At 37.3% G+C, this 13,323-nt stretch overlaps 1 protein-coding gene across 2 annotated transcripts in view; it reads right to left on the bottom strand.

Moving 5' to 3' along the window:
* GREB1 (growth regulating estrogen receptor binding 1) overlaps positions 1 to 13,323 on the bottom strand; it is a 108,997-nt gene that overhangs the window by 62,767 nt on the left and 32,907 nt on the right. For both annotated transcript variants that reach the window (XM_005432246.3, XM_027801628.2), the window contains exon 2: positions 4,362 to 4,518. In XM_005432246.3, the coding sequence (XP_005432303.2) occupies positions 4,362 to 4,518 (157 nt within the window). The remainder of the gene's footprint in view (positions 1 to 4,361; positions 4,519 to 13,323) is intronic.

Here is a 13,323-nt window from a genome sequence, read left to right as displayed (position 1 = left end):
TGTTCCAGCTTAGGTTTTCAATTCAAGATTGATATTGAACAAACATATTCACCAACTCAACCTCCTATCAGACTGTCTCCTCATATTTATAAGACTGGTGTCTACATGATTAAAAACATAGAACAGCAGCATTATTTAACCCATCATGGTCCCTAAAATGAGTGGAACTCTCAATACAGGTTGATATCTCTGCAATTAAACCCCCCTGCTCACCACTCCTGAACACATCTTATACAGGGTGGCTAGTGTGGTTGCATGGACAAACCCTCACCTCTCCAAAATGATCGAGGAGAGATGTGACTTTATCATGGGAACAGGGCTAAGAGTATTAAACAGCACAGATGCCAGAATTTTAACAAACAAAATAACCTTGGCAACAAGTGATGTACATAAACTAGAGAACCTCTTACAATCTTCTTTAATGGCACTAGGAACTAGTCAATGGCTTTTAGCTGATATGATGCCTGAGTGGGAGAGAATTAATGAAAAAGACCACCAACTAATTACAGAAGTACTTGGCATTACCCAAAATAATATTTCTCTAGCTCTTAGCTGCATCCAGGCTCAGCTGAAGATACAATCTACTGTGGCAGCAATTATAAGGGAAGGTAACAAGGGCACCTTGGCCACTGAGAATCAAAAGGTAATCTGGGATAATGCAACCAAATTTGAAAGGGCCTTCCAATCTTGGTGGCATCTAGTTAATGTCACTTATAAGCCCACCAACAGTAAACCACAGTTTTCATTTTGACAAGACCCAACGCTTTGGTATACACCATATACCCAATCGTTGCCCTGGGATTCAATCACCACAGATAGAATGGTACTCTATCTGATAGAATATAGAGTATGGGCCCAACAAAATGGAAAAAAATGGCAAACCACTAATATTGATGCATATGCTGTACAGGGACAATAGGGATTTTTTGGCGACAGTAATACCATTAAGGCCTAAGACATTTGTCTTGACACTGAACAAAACGTTTGTCGCTTTGAAATAAAACCTGATGAAACCCCTGAAACTGTACTTGTATATGCTGGAAATGGATGTGTTTGTATAAGAACCCTTTGTGATTTTGTATTTATAGACAACGCCACTGTGGAGACATATAATCACTCAAATATCTGTATTTGTCATTTTACCAAAATTATGGGCTGTGACTAATTACTCAGCCCCTGTAACAACCCACCAATTGTTACAGTTGAACTACATTTCATATCAAGATTCATTGCCTACCCCCATTGGAATGAATCTTAGATTGGTGAAGAAACTACTACAACATGATGACCTGTGTCAATTGCTGAAACAAAGTTGTCTGGAACAAAAAACCCCAAATTACCATTCACCATGATGCAGAGGAGATACACTATGTCCTGGAAAGAGTGAAGAAGGACAGAGAACACCACTGGTGGGGCACCTTGTTCGGATGGTCACTGATAGCAACAGGAGCTTTTGAATCAAATGCTGCATCCCATCATAATTTTACTAATTTCTGTTGTATTATGTTTATTGTTGAACATTGTTCTGTATGTTAAGAGAATGGAGGATAGCTAGATGGGTGGTACTATTGCAAAAAACCTCACATACCTAACATTGCTTAATCACATTTAACAAAATCCTAACAAATAAGTAGACCAACCAAAACTTTCCTCAAATTACAATTGGAATATGGCATTGATCTATTTATAGGCACAGAGGCAAGAGGTGACCACACTGCTGTTCTGTGAGAGATATCGATAGACTTTAGTCACGGGGTGGATTTTGGTGGTGCGTTTCCCACCCTCACCTCCCACCAGGTCACTCTACAGTCTCAGGAACACTGGTTAGGCCTTAGCCTTGGTGTAATAAGTTGGGTGGTTAAGTGTCCCTTGGCTGTACCAGAAAGCCTTGCACGGCTCAGATGGGAGAAGCACTCACCACACCAGGAACTCCTGTTGCCTGGCCAAGGCAGGGAACAAGAGTGGGAATAACCAGGCATCCCCTGACAGCCTTGGAACATTCCAGGCTTGAATCGTAGCCCGAGTGGTACAGTACCACTGTTACCAGAATTTTGAAAATTTGAAAATTTTGAAAATTCCAGTAATTACTGACTCGGTCCACAGCCAAGACAGAAACTTACCACTGACTGAAGCCAATCATCTTGCAACCCGATAAACAGGGGTCCTAAGTGAGGCCCTTTGAGCCTTCCTGGACCGCAGCCGGCTGCAGCCAGCATCTCCCTCTTGGGGGGGTGGCTCTTGGAGCTCGCATACTCTCCTGTTGGCAAAGTCTGGAGGACTCTCACCTAAAGCTGATGACGGGGCCTGGGCTGAACCCCCCAATGCTTGAGGATCAGCTGTTCACCCATTGAGAAATGCCAAGGCATTTGATGTATTTCACTGAACTCAAGGGGAAAGTTTAACAGGTATACCTTTGTATATTTATATGCATATATATCTTTGCACATTTGCTCCTTTGTGTCCGTGTGCATGTGTGTGTGAACTGATTTAGATATGCTCTCTATAATTAAGTTACTGCTCTGATTGTAGTAAATCCTATGGATTCACTTTGAGAATACTAAATTAGCCAATGAGTAAGTGCTGCTAGAATCTTGTGATCCACATTAAAAGGTCCACCTTAAACTGTGAATAAGTCTTAGACTGCTGCTAGATCAAAAGCTGTGTAAAAATTCTCTCTGTGGTGAATTTGTGTGTGTACAACATCATATGAAGATCATTTTTTAAATCATTCTAGCTTGAATCTATCTCAGTTTTCCTCTGTATATTTCATCCATGTCATAACTAATAGAGTGAACCTTGCCATCAAACTTTGTTAAGGCGCACTTTTATAAATTCATATTACAAGCACTTTTGCTAATACTTTTGACAGTGATTATTTGAGTGACCCTAAACCACTCTTTCACAACACCCACATGAAGAATAACCTAGGAAAATCTTCAGAGTCCCTTCAGAATTCCTCTTGTCTGAAACTTTCATGAAAGGAATGTTCTCTGCCAGGCTGTTGTAAGACTTTTAATTAATTACAGTTCAATTCTGTTTCCATTAACTGCAAAGAAAACAGAATCAGCCCCTCAAGGTTTGGAAAGTTCTTTGAAAGCCTTGAAAGAAAGAAGTTACGCAAGTGTGAAATTGCACTTTTGTTCCTGAACAGTGCATCTGCTCCTGTAGCATCTTTCCCAACTGATGTCATAATCCATTTTGTGACATCACAGTTGGTTTCCACGGGAAAGTTTATTAAATCCTCATATAAAGGTTTGAGAGAAGGACCACCTTGTGTTGGGAATAAGCAGCATTTATATTTAAACAATGAATGTATATTCAGTATTATGGCCTATATAAGCCAAAAAAAAAAAAAAAAAAAAAAAAAAGAAGAAGAAATTACTAATTATTTGTGAGCTGTCACCAGATTTACTTTTTCCAGAAAGGTTTTCTCAGCTCTTATCGTGAGGTAATAGTAAAAAGTTCAATATGTGCAAAATATTTTTATCTACTACTATATCTTGGGCTGAATTTATTTTTTTTTCTGTTACTATGGAATGTTAACCATTATGCATTTTCCATTACATATATATCTAAGCCATCTTTAGCAATGGCAGGGGAATTAATGGTGGCATTCTTCACATATTGGTAAACTCACTGAAAACCATGAGACTACTGCACAAAACAGCACACCAAAATACCAAATTGTATCACGAGCTTATCAGATCTATATAGTTTAGACAAACTATACTACTTCCAAGAAAAAAACAAACAAAAAGACTGAGTAAATGAAACTCAGAAAGCAGGCTTTTCTAAACACACACAAAAATTCAGTGAGAAATCCCATGTGTTAAACAACAACTAGTGCAGGGTTTACAAGAGAACACATCCTAAATTTTTACCTTTGTAACCACAGAGTAACTAAAAATATTATGCCCAAAGTTAAAATCAGTCTTAGCATATATTTTTTATAAATCTGTCATGTGTCTACCACCATTTGCTGTATAACTTCCAGCGGTTTATGGTAAATTATAAGATAACAGATTTATGTTCCAAATCTCCAAAGATTCCTCCACACATGTAATGGAACAATTCCTAGTACTTCAATTTATGTATATTGATAAACAACAAATTTATAAACTGTAGAAATAAAGCTGAGCAAGCAAGTGGCTTAATTTTGCCGAAGTAAAAGACAATGCAGTTTGTATTTTAATCTAGTTCTAATACATACATATGTATGTATCTTTGTAGATCACAAAAAATGCAAACAAAAACTTTAAATACTTTTTCTGCATTCTGATTTGAAATGTGTGTGCTGAGCCTTAGGAAAGCAAACAGCAGAATTGTCTTTGAGCAGAAATATACATTCCACCATTTCCTACCTTCCAATGATGACAGTTGCTGTTCAGCTTCCAAATACAACTGAGAAAAGATTGGTCTGGGAACTAAGTTGTTTGAGCGGAGAGAGGCCTCAATAGAATTATGCAATACTTCTTCAAACCGTGTTGTCTTGAGCTGACCAGCGTAAGAATTTCCCATCTTCTCAAAAAAAAAAAAAAAAAGAAAAAGAAGAAAGAAAAAAATATTCAATTTTAGCAGTCAGAACTCAATCCCTGCATGTTGTCAGACTACAACATTTCTCACGAAAGAAAGAAGCTTCATTGTCCACAAAGAAAGGCAAAGGAAAAGAACATTGACTCCAGCAGTCACTGGGCAGATCCTGCTGGTAAATTACAGGAAGTTATCTAAAAGTAACAGCTTTCTGTAATTCAGCAGAAGGGCAGCAAGCTTTGACACCTTCTTGAAGATGTGGCTAGAAATCTGATGAGAGTAATTCCTTGGTTTATATATAGCAATTGACGAGATGCATTTTCAAGAGTCAGCAATCTCATCTGTTAAACAGCCTTTGTTTTACATGACTGGAACAGAATAAATGTTAAAAGAACTGGGGAATAGCACAGTTTAGTGTGTTTATCTCTGCATGGCCCACAATAGCTGAAAACTCATGGCTAAAGCAGTTCAACATATCTTTTAAAGGTGCTGTCTCATAAACAATGTAACCAGACTATAACTCAGATATGAAATATAATGGCTTTTCCTTCTCTCCTTAAGCAGTATTTTTCCCCGCAAACATGTTTGGGTTGTTTTTTTTTTTTTCATTCTAGAATGAGACATTATCAATTATCTATTTAATTTTGCATTTAATTATTAGGACTTCAGTTTAGTGAAACTGCGTAATTTACTCATTCTGCCATTGAGGAGTCAGTCTATTCCAGCTGAATATCCCACGTACTTAACTACTGCCTGCTTTCCATAGTGAATACAATGAACTGGTAGAACCAAAAGCCATGTCAGCTTTCTTTTCCTATCACAAAGTAGCTGTTGCCCTGGGCCCCATGTCCTTTCCCTCCTCAAGTAACTGTGAATAGAAAGCATGAAATGCTTCCTGTTTGTGGCAGTAATTCCCAAACACTGAACAGCCCCTCCTCAGCACTGGATACTGCTTGGGAAATGAGCCAGTTGGGAAGCATCCTGTAGGAATCAGTCAAGCAAAAGAAAAACTACTGTGAAACCACATACTGCTCTTGAGGAAAAAAGGGCTTTGAAAGGAGCAATGTACAAACAATGTAACAATGTGCAAAGATGGATATCTTTTTATGACTTTGTAAAGCATTTTTCACATATATAATCATATTTTTGTATACTTTTTGTATCATGTTAATACTACGTATATAGTATAGTTAGTACTATATAATACAGCATGTTGGTATTATATAACTTGTACTAATAGAAGTACAGTAAGAATTACAAAACCATGCAGGCAGCATTTAAGAACACGATTGTCCTGGTTTCAGCTGGGATAGAGTTAATTTTCTTCTTAGTAGCTGGTACAGTGCTGTGTTTTGGCTCTGGTGTGAGAGCAATGTTGATAAATCACAACAATGATCTAGATTAAAAGCAGGCACAACTGATGAAATATTTGTGTATATACACAAAATTAAACAGAAAAACTGCAGCAAGCAGTACTGATGTATCCATTTGGTGAAGGGTAAACAGGAAGCTGCAAAGCCTGTTAGCGATGTTCAGTACTAATATGGAAGCAAGGATGCATCTTCTGACACAAAAAGCAGATTACAGTTCCATCTCCGCACTGATAGGAAGCCTCTGGCTCCTCTTGACTTAAGTACCTGCTTCACCCACACCAAACACAGCTGAAGACAATGACGAAAACCTGACATCAGTATTGTCCTTAAAAAGCTTTATCAGAGGTGTACGCAGGAAACCCAAGGTCAAGCTCTGAAATTAATTATACTGAATGTTGTTTCTACACGAAAGCACTAGAAGATGTTTAGTTATATTTCTAATCCGTCTTTCAACAATTATGACAATCAGGTATCTTGATAATTATTTGTCTGCAGACAAATAATTATCAAGATACCTGACATACCTATTTAATTCTTCATCCTTTTAAATTCCTTCCCATATTATGAACTCTTTTTTTCTCTTCTTAGGTTGGAGGCATCTGCAGGCTCAGGGACCTATCTCTACACTTTCAGGGCCAGGTACAATATGGTTCTATGTGACTGTTCTTCACAGTCTTGAAAGTCTAGACTAAAGAGAAATAAAAATGCACGAACATGCTCTCAACATGTTAACATTTGAAATTACACCTTCAGGACTGGAAACAGCATTCAGCTATCAACCACTCCACACACTTTTTTACATAAACTGCTTTATTTAAATAGAGTGCCAAAACCTGAAAAATTAATGCAAAATCCAAAAGACTTTTTGCACTTTAGAAAAAAATCACTGATACAGCACAAAGGGAATATCCAAAAGTTTGACTGCAGTGGCAGAAGCTTGTTTTACAAAGGGCCAGATTCTACCTGTTCTCAATATGACCATGCAAAGCAGACTGGTCTACCTGCTTTTCAAACTTACTTATTTCTTTGAAAGATTCATTAAAGCACATGAAAAAGAGGAAGTTTTTAATCCAGATCGAGAAAAAACAATTCTGAGACAACTCAAAAGCATTATCAAACAGGCATGCAGACTGCTTTATACAATGAAAGCTTACTTGCTTTACTGATCACTATCTTGATCTAAGTGTGATGAATGAGAAAACACGGTAATATTTCTGTTTATAAACTCCACTCCAGACACAGTCAGCTATTATTCTGTACAGTTTATTAGGAACAGAAATAGATACACCATTTACCAGGATTTAACATACTTGCTCAGGATTCATACAACCCACTAGTGGACAAAACAGAAATCCTGTATTTAACCCTGAGGATGGCAGAAACCAGAATCTTACCAGTGTGATGTCACGGATAAAGAATCAGTTAAAATTAAGTTATTTTATATGCAAGGGGCAGGTCCTGGAATCCTTTACAATATAAGCATATTTGTTTATCCATTGGGGTGCTAATTTAATTATGTGAATGGGTTTGTAAAATGAAAGAAAAAAATCCTTTCTATACATCTGGTAAGCTCTTGTGTACCTGTAGGAACTTACAATCACAGTGCCAAACACAATCATAAATCCAGGAACATACTTTGGAAAATGTGATCAGTGTTTTATAGCCATTTTTCATTATCAAAGACACCACTGGAACCAGAAAATGGGCATTCCAGGAGCTTTTTTGCCAGCATCAGCCTTAGTCACTGGGAGTCTGAATGACAATCTCAGTTTGAGAAATTACTTTTATGAAGCAAGCAGGAAGCTGTTTCCCCACTAACTCTGTGATGGTGTCATCCCCTCTTTTCTTTAAAGCTGCTCAGACTGTGGTACCTGAATTGTCAATTGCTGACTGTGGCACCAGGAAGCAAAGGCTTTGAGTCCTATTTTCCTGCTTCAATGAACTCAGCGTTCCCAGCCTAGATTTATGTCTCTCTTGGATACAAGTGGGTGGCACAGGCTAAATTTTCAAATGCTTCTGAAATTCCAAGCCATGAACATAGACAGTGACAAGATGTCAGTGACACAGGATAGCCCTTGATCCCAACTACTGATAAATCAGAGGGCACCTCCCCATCACACTGTCAGTTTTCATGTAAAACATGCAGAGAAAAATATTTGCCAATACAAAGGGGAGAAAAAAGGGGAAGACCTGGACTGGGAAGAGCTGCTTAAAACCATGATAAAAAGAGGAAAACCACTCTGAGGAACTTGGGAGCCTAAGAAACAATCGCAGATACAGAAGAAATCCATGGATAATGCTGTCAAAGAAAGATGCCAAGTCCAGACATCTGAAAATGAGAGTAGGAATGTGTTAGGCACTAAAGAGAACAGTCCTCAAATTCCAAACAAGGGACTGTCAGGATTCCCGTAGTAAACAGGGATTGCATGACTAGGAACACCAGGGAACTTCTTAAGGGTTAATGTCTGCCACATATAGAGGCAAATTCAAGTTCAACTGCAGCTGACCTAGTTAGGTTTTGAAGAAAACCTGCACTATTCTGCTATGATGCTGTACTCCAGCTGCTGTGATTTAGAAAAAGAGTTCCCTCCCAGCCAGGAGGGCAGTACTACCACAAGAGTCATTACGGTGACCAGTCACGATAACACAGAGCCATTGCCAGCGGCAGGAGGACATGCAGTCCCATCACTTAGGAGGGAGATCTTCTGCACAGTGGAACAAAAATGGTAACACACTAGTGACTTTTTAGTTGCAGTTGTCTGTGATAAAGATCAGTGAGGAGTATTAAGATTTTTTGAAGACCGAAGATCTAGCACAGCAATTCTGGACAAGATTTATCCTCTACCTAGGAGTGACTGGGTATCCTAAGGAAAGCTATGGACTTCGGAGCATAGAAATTAACCCAGAGCTTTTTACAACTCCCATTAAAACAGACAGATAAAGAATATCTGCCTTCAGCAGAAATTGAATAAAGAAAAGAATATATGTGGGCTGTGTTAAGAAGGCTTGAAAAAATAGTCTAGGATTCTAGGGATCTAGGAATCTAAGTGGAAAGTTAGGAAGACATATTTAATGACTAACAAATTCAGTCTTAGATACAGCTTACACATTATTACAGGAGGAAGAGTTTCATATTCAGTTGTGAACATTTTGCATTATAAAATATAATGGACATTAATACTTTAATTTACTAATCCTTCCAGCAAAACAGTATGGCAATGGATGCATTTTCGCAGTTAAAGCAGACAGCTTTCATACTTTTAAAATGGCCTAACAGTAATTTCAATTGTATCATTTCTAAGAGGAGAACAGTAAGATGTTTCCAAGCACACTCTTATTGCTATGGCAAGAGGTAGTTCAGCACTTGCATAAAGTGAGGGGGTTTATTTAGGTGAACTATGGATTTAGGCATCCAAAAGGCTATCCATTAAAATTTGTCTGGGAAGAGAAAGCATTCTTCACTGCAAGTTAACAATTTGTTCACAGATCAGTACTGGAAAAGTTGTTAGTGTGATCCTTTTGCTCTTTGAACATGAGTTAGATCCATCCAGTAACATCCTAAATCAATCAATATTTCTAAAGTTTGGTAAAGTCTTTAATAATTTTTGGAAACCAGTATCAAAAACAACAGTCTGATTAAGAAGAAAGAAAACCTAGGGCAGGGACTTGCGTGTAAGTGTAAGTACAAGCAGAAAAGTAAATTTGGAGACAGCACAAAGCTGATTCTCTTTAATAGTAATGATACATACTATAAGATCCTCCTCATGGATTCAGTTCAGCCACAAGATTGTGTAATCATGTTTTATTCTTATTTCCATTAAGCTATCTGTAATTATATACAGTGCTTTCTTTAGCTTTGTATTTGGAAGAATAAATTATTTTTAATCTTCTATATTTACACGTGCCTAGTCTAAAAGTGAGACTGTGTGGTAAATCTAGTCCCACAGGTTATATAAAATCCTTGATTCAGGATAACTAAAAGAGACTGTTACTGATACTAACCCCCCACCAGACTCAGCATAGTACTATACCATATGTCTTTACTATGAGCCTCAAAACAAGGTTACTCCATCCAAAATGCCTTTTGGGAATCACCACTGACCCATCATAACTTCTGAAGCGTGCCTGGGAATTGCTGCAGAGAGTTAGTACTACCACCAGAGCCATGCCAAGGCATTACAACAGAAACTAGATTTCTAGCACAAATGAATTTTTCCGCAACTGTTTAATTTACTAATTCAGCTGTAGCTCATATCGACAAAGACAAAGAAAAGCTTACTCTTTCAGAAAGCAATCTAGTGGTTCACATACCACAAAACTATCCCTTGTAGAAGTAATTTACAAAGTTTTTATTTGTCAGTACAAAGCCACTTACAGACATAGTAAATAGGTGGACTATTGCCAGTTTCTGCAAAAAATATTAGTTTCTGGAAGTCAAATTTGTTTCCTCACAATATTCTTCCAGAACAACTTGGCAGTAAGAGAGAGAGAAAAAGGGCTCAGAAGACTGATAGTTATGATATAAGACTGGAGTGTGGGAAACATTTAAATAAATTTCTTCATTTGAGATCACTTCCAGACCAATGTTTTAGTCTTCCTATGATTTTCATCAAAATCTTCAAAACAGGTTTGATTTTCTGCGGTTAGTCTTACCCAGAAAGAGAAATTTTGAAGCTTCAAAAATTGCTGAGAATTGGAATTACAATCCTCTGCTGAGCTCAACTCCATAGTGCTAATAAGATTAATAAGATTAAAATCAGTAGTCACTCATGGATCTGCTGATTAAAATCAACTTCTTCAGTGAAGTAATTTATTCCACAGCAATAAAGATGCCACATTGTTAAAAAGTCTCTGGTTGCTCTCTGTTTTGCATATGAATAAAGTTATGGCAGTTCAGTAGACCCCATTTGGCCATTACATTTTAAAGGCCACATAAAACTTTTAACCTAAACCAGAGTTACCTTTGCCAAAAAATCCAGCTCCTTTTCTGTTACCAGATCTTAGAACTATATATCTCCTGTGGAATTATATTAGAAATGTTATCTACAGACCATACCAGATTAAACTTAATGGTTTCCTAATAATGCCACTTTGGAAGGTAGTTCATGATTAAACACAGACACTCTGATTAAGGTTGATGACAGATCACAGAGAACGTAATCCTGCCATCTTTATACAGCCAAGAACAATTCCGCTACTGTTTCCACAGAGAGAACATACTGCAAGAAGACTACTCAGACCTCTCCACCACTTCTTTTTCTTTTGCATTACCTTTTAAATTTTATCTGGTATCTTCCTTTGATTTTGAAAATCAGGCTAACTACAGACATGGGATTTCTCCTGCATTAACAGTGAGATGATTTGCTCTGCTGACTCATATTTCCAAGCAACAGGACATTGGATCGAGAGTGCAGATCGAAAGGTGCCAAGCTTTCAAGTGCACTGGGAAGAGTGGGAAGTGGGAAGACATCACGGAGCTTTTTGGCAACTTTAGATTCCAAGCCAAATTGCTTCTATTAATCACTGAAATCAGTTCTCTCACTCGCGTTAGAAGTAAATAACACAAGAGATGTCTTTATTCTCAGGAGATTGCTCCAGAGATTAATATGGACCCCGCTGCAATGAAATCAAATATATGCAATTTTCCCCACCTACTGAAAAATCAAGCCCACTTGTTAACTACCCTCTGTGCCCTTGGAAAAAAAATCACACAGATCCATATCAAAAGGGATGAAACCAGACTTGGACAAATCAATGTTAAACAACCTCAATAAAAACACTATTAAATAGCTGTTGCTTTCTTTTTTCCTTCAGGCAGATAATAAATCACACTGTTTCGTGGATCATTCTTAATATGAAATTTCACATCCATTTTGGCCACTGGAAAAAGAACTTCAGCTAAAAGCAAGTATTTTCTTATTTTTGCTGATTTTTTTCTACTGTAAACCAACAAGCATTACTTTTGAGGACAGAGTGTTCATTTGTTCAAAGAAAACATTACAATTCATGCAGGGAGCAGTAGCAAAAATAGCAAATGAGTATTTTCTACAGAAAAAAAGAAAAAACAAGTTCCCAGTAGGTCTACAAGAAAAAAAAAGTTCATATTTTTAAACTTCTCATAAAAATTAAACTTTACTTTGCACCAAAAAAATAAAACTTGACTAAATGCAAAGCAATCTAACTTGTCATAAACCCATTAAAATATACAGCTATGCTTGGAGATCCAGACTAATGCATGTTGGCAATTTAGTGACAAGGAATCTAAGCTGTGACAGCCTACATTGTAGTTTTCTGGGGAAACAGAAAACACCAATTACAAACAGATTCCTTTAATTATTTAAGGATGAAAGGCTGTTTTGGTTTTAAGACATAGTTTGGTCTTCCTTTATGACTATAGAAAACTTTACTTCCTTCACCCTAAAAACATTTATGCCTACTCTCAAACCAGAGCAGAATTTTTCTACTTTTAAAGTAGACATTTAAAGTAATGGCTTGTTTAAAATAGCAGTCTGTTTTATCTTATCTTAATATAGAAGAAAAAATATCAGACAAAGTTCAAATTGGTCATAGTAGAAAGTCCTTTGTGAAAACTCAATCACTGGATTACTACTCAATATTTTTACAAAATCATAATGACTATTGGGACAGATGCCTGATAAAAATCTGTATCTGCAAAAAGAATTTGGAAGAAAACTTAATTAGACTTTTTATAGCTGACTGAACATCTATCATTAATTTGTTTCTTAATTATAATTTTCACTGGAAATCCATTTTCAGACATAACAATAACAGATTTTCATTTACTTGCTTTTTTTATTTAGTGTGAACCTTCTTTCATAGACAATCATACATGTGGTTCCTTAAGGTCCTGACAAATGGGCTAAGGAGCCACTTTACAACAGTAAATGTAGAGCTGAGTGATAGTCCAGTGTTGTAATAACAGTGCACAATGAGCCTAATATATGATATAGCAATAAATACATGTAGGCAATGGCACTTCATCCTGTAAATGCTTTTGCATTCCTCTCTGCAGGAAACAACGTATTCTAATGGAGATTTCTTTGATTTTCCTGCAGGATCTCATAAACTTTGCAGGTGTTACTGGAGAGAAAATCCCTTATCAGCAGCTTCCAGCACAGTTCAGCTGATATGCTTCACTATTTCCACAGCACAGAACCCTGACCCTATGGCTGGTCAGGCAGCTCTGCCTTGGCTCCCATTTGGCTTTTGTGTGTTCTTTGATCAGCTCCTGGCTTTGGATGAAAGCAAATCTTTTAGAGACCACCTTCAAGCTCTCTTAAAAAAAGAATTACATACATAAAACCAATTGAGCTTGTTAAGCAGCAGGAAGAAGCCAAGTAGAGGGAGGAGAAAGGAAGGGAAGGAGGTGCCACAAATCAATGTTAGGAAGCGATGATCA

This window comes from Falco cherrug, chromosome 6 (genome assembly GCF_023634085.1).
Source record: "Falco cherrug isolate bFalChe1 chromosome 6, bFalChe1.pri, whole genome shotgun sequence".
Lineage (NCBI taxonomy): Eukaryota > Metazoa > Chordata > Aves > Falconiformes > Falconidae > Falco > Falco cherrug.
Note: the sequence above shows the minus strand (reverse complement) of the source record. Positions and strands in the feature narration are given on the sequence as shown.